The sequence below is a fragment of the Antechinus flavipes genome, chromosome 6 (genome assembly GCF_016432865.1).
Source record: "Antechinus flavipes isolate AdamAnt ecotype Samford, QLD, Australia chromosome 6, AdamAnt_v2, whole genome shotgun sequence".
Classification (NCBI taxonomy): Eukaryota; Metazoa; Chordata; class Mammalia; order Dasyuromorphia; family Dasyuridae; genus Antechinus; species Antechinus flavipes.
This window is the reverse complement of record NC_067403.1, coordinates 240096644-240115817: the sequence shown is the minus strand read 5'-3', so window position 1 is coordinate 240115817 and position 19174 is coordinate 240096644. Positions and strand designations below refer to the sequence as shown.

The following is a 19174-nucleotide window of genomic DNA, read 5'->3' as shown; positions in this document are numbered from 1 at the left end:
GTATTAAAAGGGGTTGATTTTGTGGCGTTCCGTGCATTTTATAACATATGTTAGAGGAGTCTTATATATATGCTCCTTTCCCCTAGATCACATTTATATTTTACTCCAGTTGTGGTTTTGCCTCTCCTGAGTTATGTCAGTGACATATAACTTCCACTTTAGAAGATAAATATATAACAGTATTCCAGAAACTGTCATCATATCTGCTTTCTACAGCCTCGGTGTTGATATCTCTCTGTATTATTTATAAATGCAGTGATTAAATTTCACATTGGACAGCAGTAGGGTTTTTTCTTGAGTAAAATTCAGCTTCATCAGCAAATATTAGTTTCTACAGTTACGGGTTTTCTCCTTGTTCCAAATTGAGTTTCCTTATCTGTCTGAGTCTGAGCAGTTAGTTTATCTGAAGTAGTAGGGGAGAATCCCTCCGTCTTGTGGGAGTGAAGACTTAGGTCAGTATTTGGCTTCCTAGAGATGATGGAAAGTTAAAACAGATCAGTCAGCCGTTCTCCAGGATGGTCTTCCGCAGCAGTCTCCCGCGCCCTGGCTGTTTGTGCAGTGGTCCGGGCCGGTCACTCTGTTTACCAGCCGTGTGTTCAGCCCGGCTTGGGAAGCAGGTCCAGCTGAGCCTGCAGAGTGGCGCCGGGCTGGGCTCATAGTCGCAGTAAAATAGAGAGGCCGCCCGGGAGCAGAGCTGTGCCGAGTGGGGTCCAAGGGGCCGTGGAGAGGAAAGGAGCCCTTTTTCCAAGCAGCGCTGGGAGACTTAACTGGGGCCTGATCTGAAGAGAAGAAAATTCTTCCATGTGGTTTCCACACTGCTAGGGCAGAGGAGCCTGGGGAAACTGGCTCGGGCGGCGGACAAGCCAGCCTGACTTTCTGCTGAATCGGACCCACAGATCTCCATGTGTTTTCCTTTGACACTGGGCCTGCTGTCATGTGAACAAGGTGATAATATCGCTGAATGTCATAATATTGATTACCAGGACTACCTGTCTTTGAAAGAGTGACACGGGATGTCAGAGGCTCCGTGAACTCTTCTGCCTGAACAAGCCCCTATGAGACCTACTGGTGTGAGTGTCGAGGGAATCTGGGCCTCCGAAATACATGCTGGGCTTATGGAACCGTTCTTGACAGATGGATTGAAGGAGGCTGCTACTGGCCAGCATAGAGGCCTGGCAAGCCCAGCTATTGTTTTATAAAGCAAGCATCCAGAGAAAATGATAGGATCTTAACTGTCTCTTACTCCCGCCTTCCATCTTTCTCCCGTCTCTTCCTTTGCATCCTCCTTCTAGTCTTTTCTCTCTTGAGAGCGTCATTAAGATTAAGAAATGACCTGTTTGTGAATAGCTACAAGATTGTGCAGAGATGCTCCAAAGGGATTGATAAATGTGAAAGATTTTTCTTACATGTCTCTAATGCAGAAAATGTCAAACTCTTTACAACAGCGTAATCATCATTAGAGAGTTAGAAGGCATTCCATTTGCCAGCAAAATTCATCATTTCTTTGATCAAAAGGATTAATAATATTTACAGACTTCGGAGACAGAAGGAAGATACCTTTTGCAAGGGACATCAGTGAACTTCAGCCGACCTCACATAGTACGTTGCTGATGGACCATCTAAAGCTTCACGTTGCCCCTCTCCCCTTTATTTAGTACATAAACGTACCCCGGAAGCATGTAAGGGTTGCTGTGAAATGCATGGGAGGGGTCTGGAAGCACTGCAGGCTGTCATCTGCAAAAAGGAGCTGCCGAACTTGGCCCTTTTCAACTAAATCTGTCAGCCCCCTCTCCCCCAACCCAAGGGGCCCTCAGACTCTAGGGCAACTGCTGGCCTGGCGAAGCTGCATTTTTACCTACGGCGCTGAAAATAATCCAAACAACCGCAGCGATCAATATTCTTCCCCACATTTATTTCAGTGAAACATAGAAAGCACCTGCCCCTCTCTTCAGGATCCATCTCATATATACTCACTGCAGCAGGGCGCTGGCCACGCCCCCTCTGGGCTCTCTGGGTCACGCCCCCTCCCGACTGGCTGGCCACGCCCCTCGGACTGGTCGGTCACGCCCCCTCCGTGGGCCTCGCTCCCTCTGGGCTCTGCTGGTCACGCCCCTTAGGCTGGCTGGCCGCACCTCCTCTGGGCTGGCCGGCCACGCCCCCTCCGGGCTCTGTGATTGCCTCTCTAGTCTTTAAAGACCACCCCCACCACGTTTCCGGCTTGCGTGATCTGCCCCCTGCCGCACGCAGCTCAGCCCCTTTCTTTACTCCCTTTCTTTCCCACTTTTTGTGGTCTTCCTTCCCTCCCTTTTTTCCCTGGAAGGACCCCTGAAAGGTCCTAATTGTTTGGTCCCAGCTTTTGTCCAGCTGCCTTGGGCTTTGCTTCGGCCCTGGGGGCGGGGCCCTTGTGGGGGCCAGGTGCCTCCCCGGCTTCCTCCTGGGCGAGCCCTTCTTCTCATTGGTTGTCACCTAGTTCTGGCCGCGTGGCCGAGTCCTGGAGCTCCTTAACCCCCCTTCTCCTGCCCCCTTGGCTTGGCCGAAGCTCTGGGTGATCGAGCTCCTTTCACGGACCCTTCCCCGGCTCCCTTCGGGCAGGCAGGCAAGGGGAGAGCCCCATTCACACTGAATTTCTTCAGAGAAAGGAGCCCTTTCCTTTGTGCCTGCTCCAGTAATTATTTAGTCTCCTGGGCCGTTTTTATTCCGGGTTCAGTTTTTGGCAGGTGTCACATTGGTGGTGGATTATTTCCTCGTGCTCCCCCCCCCCCCCATTGGAGTTGGTTTCTGGAAATGTGGGAGCAGCCCTTTCTCCGGCTGCTAACTGCTGATGTAGCATTTTCGGGAGTTTGTTAACATGTTTTAATGTCTAGGATAGAGAGCTGAAAGCAATTCTAAATCATCATTCAGTTCTTAAGCACTCACCGAACAATACAATCTACATGGACGCTTCGGAATTACTCCTGCCCCTACTCCTCAAAAAGGGGGTCTGGGGTTAGCGTCGTCTGTCTTTTCATGAAGGAGAAATGGGCGGGGAGAATTGGGGAGTTAGCAGCTTCAAGAGCCTTGTGTGTTGTTGTTAACGTGCTCCTTGGGCATTCACAGACATAGGGGGTGCAAAGGTTTCCTTTCAATAAACTGGCCCCATGCCACATTTTGTTTTCTGAAAAGTCATTCAGAATGAGGATTTAACTTACAGTTTCAGTCCTAGCACATTAGTGCTACTTTTTTGAATATTTGATGAAATTCATTTTAATAATAATGAAGTATTTTGAAAATGTAAACAAGAATGCTTCCGATCTGGGTCCTTGGAAGTACACAGTGCAGGAAGATGTGCTAGATCTCTAAACAGGGATGGGGACAAGAACAGGAAGACAATAACCCTGGCTTTTGTACTTTTCTCCATCCCTTCCTTTTTCTCCTTTTTCTCCATCCCTTCATCAGGGAACAAGGGTCCATGCCCCCAGCTAGTAAACTTACATGGAATAAAAGACCTAACCTGACCCCATCTCTGAGGAACGTCCCAGAGCCTATCAGCTCAGCCTCCACATTCTCCCAAACCCATCCGTCGACCCCTCACACCATTATTCCTTTCTTCCTTCTAGCCAAGAAGAACAGCAGCCAGCCAGAGGTCAGGTCTTAACATCTGTCCTCTTCCTCCCATCTTCCTTTTCCCCCAGGACTTTAAATGACCTTAAGGGAGTGTAAATAAGTGGGTGTAAAAACATTCATCTAATGATGATTTTCCTGAATTTGAACAAGGTCCTGAAAACTTAGAAATATTTTGATTTGAAAACCTGATCATGTCTATCTATCTCCCTCTTTACCTGCACATTCTTCTCTCTGCTCCCAGTACCTCTCATTTTGCTTTTTCTCCCAGCAATACCTTAGTAAGTTTATGTTGGAATTGCTTAGGACAAGGGGTTCTTATTTTTTAATCTGTGTGTTTTCAATGGGTATATGTAGAAATTTTTTCATTTGGTGACATAGTTGTTTTTAAAAGAATCAGTCAATTGGGGGGTGGGAGGTGGGGACAGAAATAAGATCAGAGCAGAAGTAAGTAAATCTGTGTTCTGGTCCTGGACGGTCTCCAGTGACTTTCTGGAGTGTTAACTTGTTAATGAGTCTCAGTTTCCCCTTCCTTTTAAAAATGGTGCCTCTTAACTGCCTTCTTCATGTTCATCCCTGTAAGGCACTTTGAATTCTTCAAAGGTAGATGCTGACTCTGTTTTATGTGCATGGAAATACAATAGGAGGGGATTCAGCAGGGATAATATTCTAACGCCTTTGATGTTTGTCTTTATCTGGTAGAAAAGAGTTGTGGAACAGCTTCGGAAGAATCTGATAGTAAAGCAGGAACAGCCAGACAGGTTCCAGATACAGCCGTTGTCGCAGTCCGAAAACAAGCTTGCGCCAGCCCAGCAGCAGCCGCCGCCACCGCCGCTCCCGCCACTCCCGCAGCAGCAGCAGCAGCAGCAGCAGTACCACCACCAGCAGCAACCAGCTGCCCCCTCTCCTAACCTGACCGCCCCATCACAGGTGAGCCTGGCTAGGGAGCCCTCTGCGCTTAGGGCAGTGGAGACACCAGAGCAAGGGCTGATTGCGCACCCAGGATGGGGGCAGACCACTGAAAGCCCTCAGATGGGACTCTTCCTGGCGTGGGCCCCTTAGAGCAGACGCCCCTCCCCGGCAGGTCCTGCTGGGCTGGAGAGAGGAGGGTGAGGGCCACTCGGGAGGCTCTCTCTGAACCACGCGCAACAGGACTGATTTTTCACTGCCAGAGCAATTCCCAAAGCTCTTCTGCCTTGGTGTGGAAGGGAGGTCAGCTATATCGTTGCCAAAAGTCATGTCCACCTTCATGAGCTATCGTCCCCTAGAGTGTGATCCATACCGGGCGAAGGAAGCCTTGTGCTCAGCTCTGCAGGGGAGTTAGAATTTGCACAGGCTCCTCCCCGCTCTGGAGGTGGAAGGCATCTGAAAAGTCCTCTAGGCCCCTGGCCTGTTCTTTCCTACAGAAAGGGCCCGTAAGCCACAGCCTCCCCCTCCTACAGAGGGTGACCACCTCATAGGGCAGAGCCATCCCTGAGGCTGTAGCTAGATCCAGCCAGCTCCAAACACGAGAAGAAGGACTGGATTGTCCCCATGTGGGTTATTTTTCAGTAGGGCTTGAACTAGCTTATACATGTGCTGTGCCATATTTGGAAGCCCAGGGAAGTCCTCCAGGAGCCTGGTGACAAAGGAGACTATTTCCTTCGTCAGTCCAGGTTACACTTGGTCTCAGAACTGGGCTGGTACCCGGCTGTTCCGCTTAGTAACTAGCTGTCTGCTGTGCAGGACTGCCCCACAGAACTGCAGTCAGGAAAGCCTTGTGGAAGAGCAGGAGCGCGCCTTAACATAGAAGGCCGAAGCAGACTTGCTGTCACCCCCATTTTAGAAATGTCAGCGCCAGCTGCTCTGAGGCAGGAGGGGAGACGGTACCCCACCCAGCCAGGAAAAAAGGCCTCATGGTCTAGGGCTCAGAAAGGCATAGAACTATCATAGAGACCTTTGCTTTGGAGGAATTGGGCCTCAGTGCAAAACTGAAGACACGTTGTAATTTCAGTGACTTCTTCACGGTGGCCAGCACTACTCCTCCGCATGGCTTCCTTTGCCGAGTTGTTTTACCCCCTCTGTCAGATCTAAATGTCAGAGATAGGAGAGTTCTGGTGTCTTTCTCCTTGGACCTAGGTTGAAATGAACAGATAGTGGGGTGACAGTCTTCCTGTGGACAAAACGGCACAAAGGAAAATGAGCCTGTGTCCCACCCAAAAAACCAAGGAAGCTTCCTCCACAAGGGCCGGCCTGTGCTGTTGGGGTGTGGCCGTGTGGTCAGCACATTCAGTGGGACGCTCCATATATTCATTCTGGTGGGGACACACACTGAGGCATGTTTAGCAGTGGAAATGACCTTCAACAGGAATTTTCTGGCTTGATGGTCAGATTTTTCCTACAGATGTAAGAGAGACGTGGTGTGAATGGTGAATGTTCTCTGGACAAAAAGAGGTTGAGAAAAGCTGAGAAGTAGCTTTATAATATGCTATAACGGTGTTATCATAGGATTTGGAGCTAGTCAGGACATGGCTCATCATTCATGCATGGGCCATGTTCAAAATAGGGTGTCCCGAAAACCTGAGTGCTGTCTTAAGCAATGGTAGCTTATTAAAAAAAAAAAAAACTTTTGAAAACAATTTAGCTTATAAATAATAAAACGTAAAAGCTACATTATTATAGCTTGTGAAAAGTTTATAAGTTATCGTAGCTTAAGATGGCTCTAAGACTATTGGGACATTCTGAATAATGAAACCTGGGGATGATAGGAACAGAGTTTTCAAGTTGAAAATAGAAGAACTTTTCATTCAGGGATCTGTCCTCAAGCAGACGAGTGAGCCTTTAATCTGAGAAGTTGAATGCCCCTGAGAACTTAAATGTTTGGTGGTGATGATGTGGAAGGGTTCCATCCCAAAGGAATTATGTGCCGTGTATTTTTTTGCCTGGTTAGTTTACATCTGAAGGATGTATTTAGAAGTATTTTCTCCATTATTTGTAGAAGATAACAATGTCAAAAAGAGAATGCCAGCTCTGCGATGATTCTAACAGCCAGAATTGTGCAGTTTTAACTTTGCCTCTTGGGGAGACATTTTTAAAGTTGGGAATTCTGAGCTCACTGGGAATGTCAGCCGGCCAGCTTTTGTGATTGATTATCACTGGGTGTGTTATTTTTCAAAAGGGCTTGAACTAGCTGGTACATGTGCTGTGGCACATTTGGAGCATACCGTGTTTATGTAAAGGGAGGAAGGTAGAATTTATTCTTTCCTGTTGTGAAAGCGATTTCTTTGTCATTGTATAGCCCAGGGAAATGTTCTAGTAAAATAGCATTCCCAGTTGTGTGATGAGATAGAGAGCAGGTTTTTTTTTAAGACTCCTTCCCCTTTTCTCACAATCTTTATTTACTTGGCAGTAACGGAAAGGTTGCTCTCTGAGCACCTTGACACTTGCTAATCTGATTAATAAATTCAGTTTCTTTAGGTCTATTTAAAAAATTACCAATCAGAATACCTATAGTTTTAAAAAAAGCAACTTTCATTTATAACATAAATGAAGAAAAAATTAATAGAATTTACTGAAAAATGGACCCACAGAGGAAAGAAGGGGGAGTTTCCTTGCTATCACTTCCTATCCTTGTAGAACAGTGACATTCCACAATAATAGATAAAACAACCGAAAATAGACATGCAGGAAAAAATCAAAATTCTCTGTTAATAAAACTCTCTCTTTACATGTATGTTGGAGCCTAATCTTGGAAGGCAGCTATGCTCACCACTATACCACCAACACAGATAATGTTGGAGCCTAATCTTAAAAAAATAAATAAATAAAATTTGACTGCCAACTAAGTATCTTGTGATTTTCAGTGTTCCCTGCTACGCATTTGGGCATTAACTTCCAGGTCATTTCTGTGTCATGAGTTGAGTTTTATTCAAAGTTAAAGGGGCCCTCTAGTGAAATATCCAGGAAACTGCTACTTTTTATTCAGTATATTCAGACCTTGAGCTAATTTTACTTGGAAAGCATCAGTTTACTTCAGTCAAAATATAAAGTTTTTTCTTTGCAGATATGTCCTTTTCCCCTTTTTCCTGTACTTTGTTTCTGTTATGGGAAGAATTTGCAAAAGTGTTGGTTCCCAGGGCTGCAGAATCTTTCCAACTTAAATCCTTGGTGGTTTGTGTTCACCCCCTCCCTGGCCTAAAGTAAGCACTGGCATGGAATCAGGAAGGCAGAGCCATCTGTCAGATAGAGGCTTATATATTAGTAGCGAGAAATAGTGGTCAGGAGAGACCTGTCTCAAGTGCTGGCCAGAGGTGGTGGGAGACACGAATACTTTCCCTGCACCCCATCTGGGCCACATGTGCAACTCAAGGGCACTTAATAATTGAATAAAAATGTTAAGCCATACTCTGGCAGGAACAGTGCATTGTAAAGGTTGAGATCTCTACTTTGGTAAAAGTGGGACTTCTTTGTTATCTACTCTGGCTCACAGGTAGGATCAGATCCATGGTGAAGTCCAGGAATTGAGGATATGTCAGACAGAAGCAGAATGGCCTCTCTTGTCTTTGGTCATGTGTTTTTTACTGTATTTTAGCTCAGTAAGTTAACGTCTCTATAGTTTTCATCACCTCAAAATACAAATGATATGTCTTTTTCCCAGAGTAGTAGTTACATGTTGATATTTCTAGTTTGTAATTGAGGAAACTAGGAAAAATAGGGAAAGTGATTTGTCCGCTACCCTCTCAAAGAGGGGATTGCACAAATTCTGGGACAATTTGCTTTTCATAATCACTGAAAAAGGTTGAAATTGTATCCCGTGGTGATCAGGTGCACTAAATGATGAATATGTTCCAAGCCAATGTATATGTTGGGAGGAGGGTCATAGGTCAGAAAAAAAAAGTAGAAACTCAGGCAGATGAATAGTAAGGGAGGAAATGTATGTTATCGATGGACACATCTAGATTTGTCACTAGAAGGATGAGGAGCTTCTGAGTTGTCTAGAATTTAAAAAGAGGAAGCCTAAGAAGGTAGCATCATCTCAATGGCGAGTTGGATCACGTTTTTTGTTTTGTTTTTTTTTTTTTTGTTCCTCTCTGGAATCTAACAGGCAACTGTCCTGTCTGTTATGGTTGTTGGTCTCTTTACTTTATGATGGATAGATTCACTTGCTGCAGTGAAGGAACCTATGAAAATGTCATTCCCTAGATTGAAGAGTCAGTGATGAAAATAAGTCAGGCCCCTCACCCCATGCCGCTCTTGATTCTGTCTAAATTGGAGTTTGTTTCTCTCTTGCTCTCTTTCACTTGATCACTGATTACTGCTCTATCATTCTCCAGAGAATAAGTCTGTAGTTAGTGACATCTAACTGTAAAAGCAGAGGATTTGATAATCCTCTAATACTTAGAACTAATATTTGGTCACTTAATAAGTTGATACATTCCATAAAACTAGGAGAGCAGAGGAATTAAATTGTGGTGATTCTTGTGTGAGTTTCCTTTCTTTCTCCCCAGGGTAATAATCAGAAAATCAGATTTTACCCCAAATTTTGTGTCAGTGAAAAATAACTAACACTATGTGGTGATTCTTTCCTCACTGGTGAGATCATCAAAGTGGAGAGCAGGAAAGGTGTGCCCTTATCAGCCTTGCAACTTTTACAAATTGTTTATTAAGAACAAGAGTATGAGTAGTAAAATAATACATGGGAATTCTGCTCACCCTCTTCCCTACGTCTCTGGAACTCCATTCATTGCTGAAAGTATATTACATAAGCTGCACCTATTATCCTGAGGTTACATAAGGCATGATGAATCAGAACATGGACACTTGGATCAACAAGTGCTTCCTTTCTCAAAGTCCTAATAATAAGGGTGTTTTGGGTGTGGAGAAGGAAGGTTATTATGTGTAGCATCTTGGTGGATTGTGTGAATTAGTGCTTTGTTTCCCTCAAAACTTCATAGCTGATAGCAGCCAGGGTGGACGTCCTGCAGCCTCCTAATATCTATTTTCTTTACTCTAGAAGACTGTAACTACAGCTTCTATGATCACCACAAAGACACTACCTCTTGTCTTGAAAGCAGCAACCGCAACCATGCCTGCCTCTGTCGTGGGCCAGAGACCCACCATCGCCATGGTGACTGCCATCAACAGCCAGAAGGCCGTGCTCAGCCCCGACGTGCAGAGCACACCGGTCAACCTCCAGACATCCAGCAAGGTCGCTGGGCCCGGGGCAGAGGCTGTTCAAATTGTGGCGAAAAACACCGTGACTTTGGTAAGCCGGCACTCGGGGGCTTTGCGTTTGTGGACGAGGGCGTGGAGTGTCCCCGGCGCTTTATGGGATGGGTCCATTTGGGGCCTTTCGGACTTTGGCTTGGTGCGTTCTGTGCCAGATGCCCTTCTGCTAGCAACTTCTTCGGGCAGCAGCACTTACCGCTATGGGGTCAGACTCAGGGAGTTCAAGGCATTTAAAGCACTTTAAAACTACTAATAACCTTAGCACATTGTGGCATCCCATTGCCTGTGGTCTATTGGTGGGGAATATGAAGGTCCCCCTGGCAGGAAGGCCCAGAACAAAAATGAGTAGGAAACTTTTAAGGGTCAAAGTTCCACTTGGTTCTTTGGGAGAAAGTTTGTCTACCAGAGTCAGATCCCGGCCCTTCTGAAAGAGCCTTGTTAGTATGTCTGGTGTATTAAAGCAGCGTGGAGCTAATGGCAAGGGGACGCATTCTGGCGGGGGTGACCTCGAGAAACTGCCCAACGAATCATTCATCCCAGGAGGGCAGAAGTAGTTTGCTGGGACTCCTTTATTGCTTCTCCGTGTAAGGGATACCCAGACTGCCCAGAGAAGGGCAACTCCTTGCCAGGGCTGAGCTTTGTTAGTTAGAAAGTGGTGCTTTCCTTGAAGCTGAGATTTGCTGGGCTGCAGGCTGGCCCCTCTGCCGGGTGATTCACGGCCCTTCCTGGGCTTCTCTCCCAAGTAGTCTTTTCTTCAGGCTTCATCTCTGGTTCCTTCAGGCATTCCTCGCAGGGCCCAAACTTGGGGCTCCTCGCCACTCCGGTCCTTGTCCTGGAGCGCACCTGCCAGCCTCCCAGGGCCTCCCTAAATTGTGGCCCCTCGGACAGAATGAAAGGCGCCGGCTTTGGCAGAGTGCGGGAGGTGGGGAGCACCTAAAGCCCTCGGCCCCGAGCTACCAGAAGCAGCTCCTGGCCTGGGCAGCAAGTCCCAGCGCCCCCCGTTAGCTCCGTTTGGCTTTTCAAAGCCTGCCTCCCTTCGCAGGCTCCCCTCGCTCCCTCCTCGCTGCTTCCTGCTCACACCGTCCCCCCGTGGGTCCGTCTCTGGCTTCCGCGTTGGGCTGTGTGCCCCCTGCGGGCAGGCAGGCCCTTACCTTCCCATGGGTCCTCCGCACTGAGGGCACCCGGCACCCAGTCCCTTGGGGGCTTGGGGAGGTCACGTGTGCGAGACACGCCACCCCGTTACACACATCGGGCCGCTGAGCAGGCTCTTACCCCGCCCCAGGCCCTTTGGCTGCAGGGTGATCATCGCGTTTGACCCTGACAGTGCCGAATGAAACGCTGTAAAACGGCCGTCACTGCCCACGCAGCTGCCAGTGACGATTATTTTTACGTAGCCGTTGACTGTACTAGTTCAGTGACCTGTGTGGCCGTCAGTGAGGATAACGGGAGCGATAGCGTCGTCTTCATCGCTGTGGATGCTGCTTCCCTCTGGCGTCCTGTTTTACAGAGGAGGAGGCCTGGTTCTCGCGCCTTCTGGCAGGCGTGGGGAGCAGTGGCCAGGCAGCGTGCCCCGAGGTCAGCAGCCAGTCCCCCACCCCCCGGTTCTTGTCACGCCGATCACTAGCGGCTGCCCCCGGGTTCCACCTGGGAACGCGGTTCTGGGAACCCGAGCGTTGGACTCTGCCTTTTGTTTTGTTATGTCGGCGCAGCCCTCCGGCCTGTAGACTCTCTGAGGCATGTTCCCTCTCTCCCTGGCTTTATGTCCTCTCCACGCCGTGAATTAAAACGTCCCACAGCCCGGACCAACCAGCTCCCCGGGCGCCGCTTCAGGCTCGTCTTACATTGACCCCGGATCAGAAGCTCTTCAGTCTGGCCGTCACTTATGCCCCAGATGCACCGACCCACTCATCCCCTCATTCGCAGGCTAGGGTTAGTGTTTCAGATACTCCCCGAGGCGGGTCGGCCACTCGCAGTGTCCCTGCACCTTAAAACACTTGAGCTCTCTTGACTGATGAAGTCGTGGCTTCGGCTGGTGCATCGCTGTTCCCTCCTCGACTTCACTCGCCATTCTGTTGGGAGGACAGCCCAGAACTCTGCGAGGAAGTCAAGTCGAGCCACTCGAGAGGCTGTAGGGCGAATCCCAAGCTCTTTTACAGCTTCTCTGCAGTGGGTGCCCTTTTATAAGCGGGGACGGCTCTTGTCCGGCTTGCAGCAGCAGCCTTCTGTCTCTGCTCCGTCCTTTCCAGAGCGCGCCCTTTTCTCCGCTCTTTCCTGCAGCCATCCTTCCCCTTCAGGGTCCTCCTCTTTTCCTTCCGAGAACTGACAGAAGTCCCTCCAGGCCTTGCCACACGCCGACATTTCTCCTCCTCCCCTGCCCCGCTCCCACCTTGTGGACGTGCCCGGACAGCCGCTCCCTTCCCTGGCCACTGTTGTTCTCTCCCCATCTTCGGAGTTTTATTTGTCAGAGCCTTCTGGAGCTGACGTCTGTCCTGGAGTCACAAACTCTAAGATGCAGCAGCCCCCCCGTCATCCAGCTTCCATCATTCCTACCCAGGGTCCCATTTCTCCTTATGGGTGAAACTCAGGTCCAGAACAGGGACTGTCCTGTGAGATGATCCCAAAGCGGGAAGCGTTGCTGTGCGGTGGGAGCTGCCTCGACCCACGAAGCCGTCCGCTCTCGCTCAGTGTCGGCTTGAGGCAGCTCCCAAAGGCTCCGTCTGCTCTCCCTCTGCAGCAGGCCATTCTGTGTGACAAGCCTTGCAGATTCTGGCAGGGAGGGCAGCGCTCTTACCCATGGCACCCCACGTCCATCTTCAAGGAGGTGGCCCGGCTGGGCCCTGATAGTTACATGATGTTGTTTCCGGGGCGGATGCCCCATGGAAGACTGGCTGCCTTTTCTGGACTCTTTCCCTCCTTGTTCCTTACGTCGTAACAGCACTTCCTTCCCCTCAGCTCGGAGTTGGTGCAGTCATTTCCCCAGGGACCGACGTCGACTCTGCTTCCATTTCTGGACAGCTTCTCCTCTCCTCACCTCATTGTTTTTGCTGAATAAGGCATCATGCTCGAGATTCACATTTCAGTCCTAGGCCTTGTTCCTCCAGGATACCCAGAAAGTCAAGTTTTCTTCCTAGTTGTGGGCTCTCATAATCATTTTGCTTATTAATAGTCTCTGTATAGGGATGCCCAAGTGGAAGTTTGCTTGCTTACTCCTTTTTTTTTTTTTTAAGTTTTTTTCTTCTTTTAGTTCTGGGAATTTCTACTGCTATTCTTCTCTCCCACACTTGATGGTACCTTGCTTAGTGGATGGATTTGAGCAGTTTTCTTTCCATCTTTTCCTTTTCAACTTTAGCCTTTTTTTTTAAAATCAGATCTACGAAATTCCAGGCAAAGCCATTCTTACTAGTCCTTGTTAGGTACACTCCGTAGCTGGGCCCGAAGCCCATTCATTATTCCTACAATTTTAAACCTGCTCAGATAAGAACCCTTCTATTAGGTGAAGAGCCATTTGGCTGGTCAGCCAAACTTGACAAGACTTCCCTGGGTTGTAGAGTCAATTCTGATTTTTTTTTTAATACATAAGTGCAAGTGTTGAAGGATTTCAAAGGAAATTGCTTGCTGAGCCAGCTATGTCCTGCGGTTAGGTGTGCGATGAAAGAGAAATGGGGTTCACAGAGGAACGAGCCGCTAAGAAAACAGGGAAGGCTGGGGCAGCGGTTTGGGGGAGAGCACATTTCCCAAAGAGAAGCGAGCCCCTTGTGGAGCTTAGCATCAGCGTCCTGCAGCCGATCCTCTCCCCGGTTTAACTGTTTCTTCCATGTTTGCTCAGCAGGTTCAAGCAACACCTCCTCAGCCCATCAAAGTACCACAGTTTATCCCTCCTCCCAGACTCACTCCTCGTCCCAACTTCCTTCCCCAGGTAAGTGGGCTGAAGACAGGCCCAGACAAGGGAAAGGCAGCCTAAGGGCCACTCTCCTCAGGTCATGAGGACTTGTTCTGGGAAGCACGTGCCATTGGCGCTGACCAAGAAGACTCCGAGGCAGTCTTGGGACGGGGGTCAGGGACCGGCAGGCAGAGGGTTAGAAAAGTCTTGTCTGGCTCTGAAGCACCTAACTGCTTGCAGAGCTCTGCCTGCAGAGCCCCCTCCTCCCCCAGAGCCCGCTCTTCCCCCGAGCAGCGGAGGGACAGAATGAAATCCGGATTCCCCTGTGTTCCTTAAGAACCCCGGGCTCTGCACTGACAGCACAGAGAGGCAGCCGCCAGCGTCAGGAGCAGCACCAAGTGCCCCCCTCAGAAAGCGGGGAGCAGGACACCCCTCGTCTGGAGGCCTGGCCACCACTGACCCCCAAGCCCCACCCTTCCCACGTGCAGAAGGAGAGGAGGGAGCTGGGGCCTGCTGGCAGTGCTGCAGTTGTTGCTGTCCAAAGGGTCTCTGACCTTAGCCGGGGTCGCAGGGCTGGGGAGACCCCCTTAGGGGTTCTCTCAGTTTGCAGACAGCGACCAGTGGCCTATTGGGGCCCCCCTGACCCTCTAGTAGGTTGAGCTGCTGGGCGGGCAGATGGGAATTCTTACTGAGGGCACCTTCACACGGCACCCGGTAGCAAAAAGGAGCCCAGAGCCTTTTCTGGAGTCACGGTGGGGGTGGGTGATAGCTGAGAGCCAGCAGTGTGTGTGGGGGGCTGGTTTCTGGCCTCTGTAAAGAAGTGAGATGCTGACCCTAGTGATCCAGGCTGGTTTCGTAGACTGGCGATAGCAGATCCATCCGCACCCAGAGAAAGAACTGTGGAGACTGAATGCAGATCAAAGCCTTGGGCTTTGATTTTTGTTTTGTTTTTTCCTTTCTCGTGGTTTTTACTTTTAGTTTTGATTTCTTCCACAACACGATTAACATGGAAATATATTTTACGTGATTGTGCATGTATAACTTAGCTCAGATCGCTTGCTGTCTTAGGGAAGAAAGAAAAAGTTTCAAACTTAAAATCTTATGAAAATGATTTTTGAAAACTATCTTTACATGTAATTGGGGGAAAAATGCTATTAACTAGAAGGGGGTAAAGTGACCAGGCGAGGGTAAAGAGAAGAACCTTGGTGGTGTAGGTGCCAAGGAGTCCTGAGCCCTGGGTCCAGGGCTGTGCCAGGGCCTGGGGTAGCATCGAAGGGTCGGGAAAGGCCCACAGCCTCTCTGAAGGCGCTGGCTCAGAAACGGTCACCTCCTGCGGCTCGCACGACTTCAGTTCTTGCCTCTGGCTGCCAGGAAATGTTTTGAGTGAGACGACAGGGCCGCCCTTTGCTTTATTCCCCTGCAGGTCCGGCCCAAGCCAGTGGCCCAGAACAACATCCCCATCGCACCGGCCCCCCCTCCGATGCTAGCAGCCCCTCAGCTCATCCAGAGGCCTGTGATGCTGACCAAATTCACCCCCACGTCCCTGCCCACGTCCCAGAACTCCATCCACCCCGTGCGCGTCGTGAACGGGCAGACGGCGACCATCGCCAAGACGTTCCCCATGGCCCAGCTCACCAGCATTGTGATTGCCGCTCCCGGGGCCCGCCTGGCCGGGCCTCAGACTGTGCAGCTCAGCAAGCCGAGCCTCGAGAAACAGGTACCGGCCGCAGGAGCCCGACAGCAGCTCCCTGTGGGTGAGCCCGGGGCCCCCCAGGAAAGCCCCCGCAGGGCACTGCGGCGCTGCCCCCCCAGCTGTCGGGACGCAGAACCCGCCACACGCCTTTCAGAGCCCAGCTCCGAGCAGCAGAAGCAAAGCTCCCCCCCGAGCCTGGCAAAGGCTCTCCCCCTTAAGCACAGAGACCCATTAAGCCCTGCTGCTGGAGGCTGGCTTTCATTCGTGCTTGCCCGTCTGGGGCCCCCTCAGATCTCAGGGAAAGTGCTCTAGGGCAGGAACCCCTCCCCCCGGGGCAGGTAAATGAGAGATTTGGGGCAGGGAGCTCATGTGCCACCTTTCAGCAAAAACAAATGATGGGAGGGAGCTCTTCCTGAAAAGGCAGGGCCATTTGGAGGAACACTGTCACTGCCTCCTAAAGGCAGCCCCTACAGTCCCCAAGCTCAGGCACTCAGCAAGACCAAAAAGGGCGTCCCCTCCCCGGACCTTTTGGAAATGGGCTGTCCCAGGGCCAGGCTTCTCAGATGTGCTCTGGGCCAAGGACCGGGGGGCTGCCAGGGTCGCCTGCATCGGTTCTTAGCAGGGCCTGGTCAGGCTGCCAGGGAGGGGCCAGACTGGGCCGAACCTGTTGTCAGCGAGTTCCTAATCTGTCAGAAGGGCACCCGGTCTGGCCCCACCTCAGCCCCGGGTGGCAAAGAACGAGATCCCTGCACCGCGCCCTCTGGGTGGAGCACAGGAAATGTCGAGAGAGACGACACTCTCCCTGCTGGCGTAGGCAGGGGCTGGGCCAGGGACGGCTGAGGAGCAGACTCTGCCATAAGTGATGGGACCTTAGGCTAGGAAGGGGGTTCGGTAAAGCAGAGAGCAAACAGAGCAAGATGGGGGGCAGAAAGGAGTTCTGTTTGACTGAGGCAAGAAGGGAATTAGTGGAAAAGGGGCTGGAAAGGCGATTGGATCCGGCTTGTAGAGCCTTAGATCCCCCAGAGGCTTTTGAAAGAAAAATAAGACCAGAGCAGAGGCCCATAGTACCAGAATGCTGCCATTCTTCTAGAACCCGAGAGAGACTCTTCATTTTCTGCTCCCAAAAAAGGATTCACAGCATAGACAGTGCTTTGCAGAATATCTATAAAGTGATTTATTCAACAGATTTTTTTTTTGTTACCCTTATCCCCTTTCCCTTCTGATGATACTTCCAAGAAACAGTGATTTTTGTTTCTTCTGAAAAAGTTTTTCTTCTTTTTTTTTCCCCCTTCCTGAATCCTAATCTAATTCAACTTTTTGAGATCAACAATTGACCTCAGGGCCTTGTGTGAATTTGGCCACTTTTCCATCTGCAGAATGGGAATCCTAGCCCTTGTGATGCTGACCTCACTGGGTTATTGGGAGGAAGGCAAGGGGGAACTAACTCCTTAAGTGGCCAACTCTGGAGTCTTAGCTGTTTGCCTGTGCGGCAGAAATACTCTGTACTCTGTTTTGGACATAAATCAGCCAGAGATAGTTGTGTTAATTAAATCATTCTAAGCATCTCAGCTTAGACGGAAAAAACTCAAAGGGACAAAGACCCAGCATGCTCTTGAAAATCTCTGTGATACAGCCATTTCTACTTAAGAATTCATAGCATTCTCAAACCGAAGACAATCCAAATTAAACAGGAGGACAAGATGTACGTGGTGATTTTGATTGGTCAAACAGAACAGTAGTACCTTTGAGAGCAGCCTGGAGAATCCTTTTCCTACAGTCATTAAATCCCATTCTTTCTAAAGTTTCTCCTTCTAACTTGGTCAGAGGTGAACTCACAAGGTACTTCTGTTTATTACTTTTGGTGAGATCATTATTCTTAACCCCTTTCAGGGAATTTTCTTTCTGAGGGCTGATCAGACCTCTTTTTAGAGATTGGTCCTGCCTCTGATAAGAATGATAAAAAGGCTGAAGGCTAAAGCCTTGTTTTGGAGTTACTTGTTAAAAGATTGATGAGATTTCTCGATCAGCTCAGACTTGGGACAGAGATATTAGGAAAATAAAATTTTTAATACTAGGAACAAGATATTGGATAGAGAGGACATATTGGGACCCTCCATGTACTTTCAGACATGATTAAAAGTTAGATTTTGAAGGATTTTTTTTTGTTTGTAAAGAAAATAATCTTTAAAAAAATAGATTACTCTTTTCCATTCTCTTTGGGTGGGGGGAACTTCTTTCAAGCTTCATTTTTTTTTTTTTAGCTCGGCCTGCCTTTTGGTTAAAAGGGTTATACCCACAAAAACCTGTCTCTGGCAACAGAATCCATCCTCAGAATGCTCTGCTACCTCATCCAACTTGGGGTTGAATCTGACCTCAGGGTCTTGTGTGCATTTGGCCACTTTTCCCTCTGCAGAATGGGAATCCCAGCCATTGCAAAGCTGACCTCACAAGGTCGTTGGGAGGAAGGCCGGCTCTGGAATCTTAGCTGTTGCTTAGGGGGTGATGTTAACAGTCCGTAGCACTCCACTCTCCTGCTCCCTTTGATTCCCAGGGCGAGTCATGGCCGATGAACATGCCCCAGCTGGCCAAAGAATGACAGAAGCAATGCTGGCCGTGGGCGCCTGGAACTGGGGCTCCCTGCTGCCCAGTGGGAGCTGCAGACTCTCCCCCTTGGGCTTAACCGGGTGTGAGGAGCCTGTTGGTGTGGGATCTGGAGGCCTGAAGGCTTCGCCAGCCTTGTCACCTTCATGGCTCGAGAAGTTGGACCAGAGAATTGCTGAGATTCCTCTCAGCCCTGAGTCCATGTACCTGCCCTCAGGGAGTGTATGTCCCACTAGAATATGCCCTTTATAAACTGGGGAGGGCTGGAGAGAGATTGGAGAACGGGCTACAGGGGCTCTGGTGGAGTTGGGTCAGTCAATAAGCATTTCTTCAATTCCCACCTCCAGTCCCTGCCCTCTAGGAGCCCCCGTTGTGGGAGTGGAGGCGGGGACGGGACGGGCCAGCATCTAGGAAGGTGATCCCAGAGGGAAGGCCCTAGCAGGTGGGAGGCCCAGGGAGGGAGAGGAGCCTTGAAGTTTGGGGAGCCATGAGGCAGGCCAGATATCCCCACCAGGACAAAGGCAGAGCTCGTGGTCGAGGAGCAACAAGTACTACTTAATAATCTGTAAGGAGGCTGGGATGGTGGGAAGGAGCCCACCCATGGGGAAGAACCCTACATGCCAGAGGAGTGTAGGTTTGGTCCTGGAGGTAATCACTGGAGCTCGTGGAGGGATAGAGGGGAAGGAGGAACACCCTTTAAGGAAATCCCTGTGGCAGCCATGTCGAGGACAGATTGGATGGGGTGGGGTACTCGAGGCAGGGAGGCTGGACAGGAGGGTCTTGCTGTAGCCCAGGTGAGAAGTGCCAAGGGCAGCTTAAAGGTTGTAGAAATGATGCATTTGGCCAGAGGTGAGATGTGTGGGGAAGCATGTGGGGAGCCTAGGAGGACCGAGAACAAGCTCTGCCTCAGGCACAGGGCTTGAAATGTGTGGGGGAGGTTGATCGTGAGATGCCCAAGGGGCCCTTCAGTATCTCAGGCCTGGAGCTCAGGAAGGACTCGGGTGCACAGATAGAGGGATCTGTTTGGACATGCCGAGGGAACCCGGGGCAGCCAGTGCAGCCGCCTGGCAGATGAGATGACCCGGCAGATGGAAGGGAGAAAGCCCTGGTTTTCTCTATTGGACGTCTTTGAAGACCAAATAATAGAATGTCCAGTGACTGGAAAAAAAATGGTTGGAGAGTCCAGCTGTCAT

At 49.8% G+C, this 19174-nt stretch overlaps 1 protein-coding gene across 8 annotated transcripts in view; it reads left to right on the top strand.

Annotated features, from left to right (window-relative positions):
• Positions 1 to 19174, top strand: part of PHF21A (PHD finger protein 21A) — a 196516-nt gene that overhangs the window by 155777 nt on the left and 21565 nt on the right. For 4 of the 8 annotated variants that reach the window (XM_051964581.1, XM_051964584.1, XM_051964579.1 and 1 more), the window contains 4 exons: positions 4303 to 4530; positions 9593 to 9844; positions 13634 to 13723; positions 15111 to 15404. In XM_051964581.1, the coding sequence (XP_051820541.1) occupies positions 4303 to 4530; positions 9593 to 9844; positions 13634 to 13723; positions 15111 to 15404 (864 nt within the window). The remainder of the gene's footprint in view (positions 1 to 4302; positions 4531 to 9592; positions 9845 to 13633; positions 13724 to 15110; positions 15405 to 19174) is intronic. The other 4 variants (XM_051964587.1, XM_051964583.1, XM_051964586.1 and 1 more) reach the window with 2 other exon arrangements.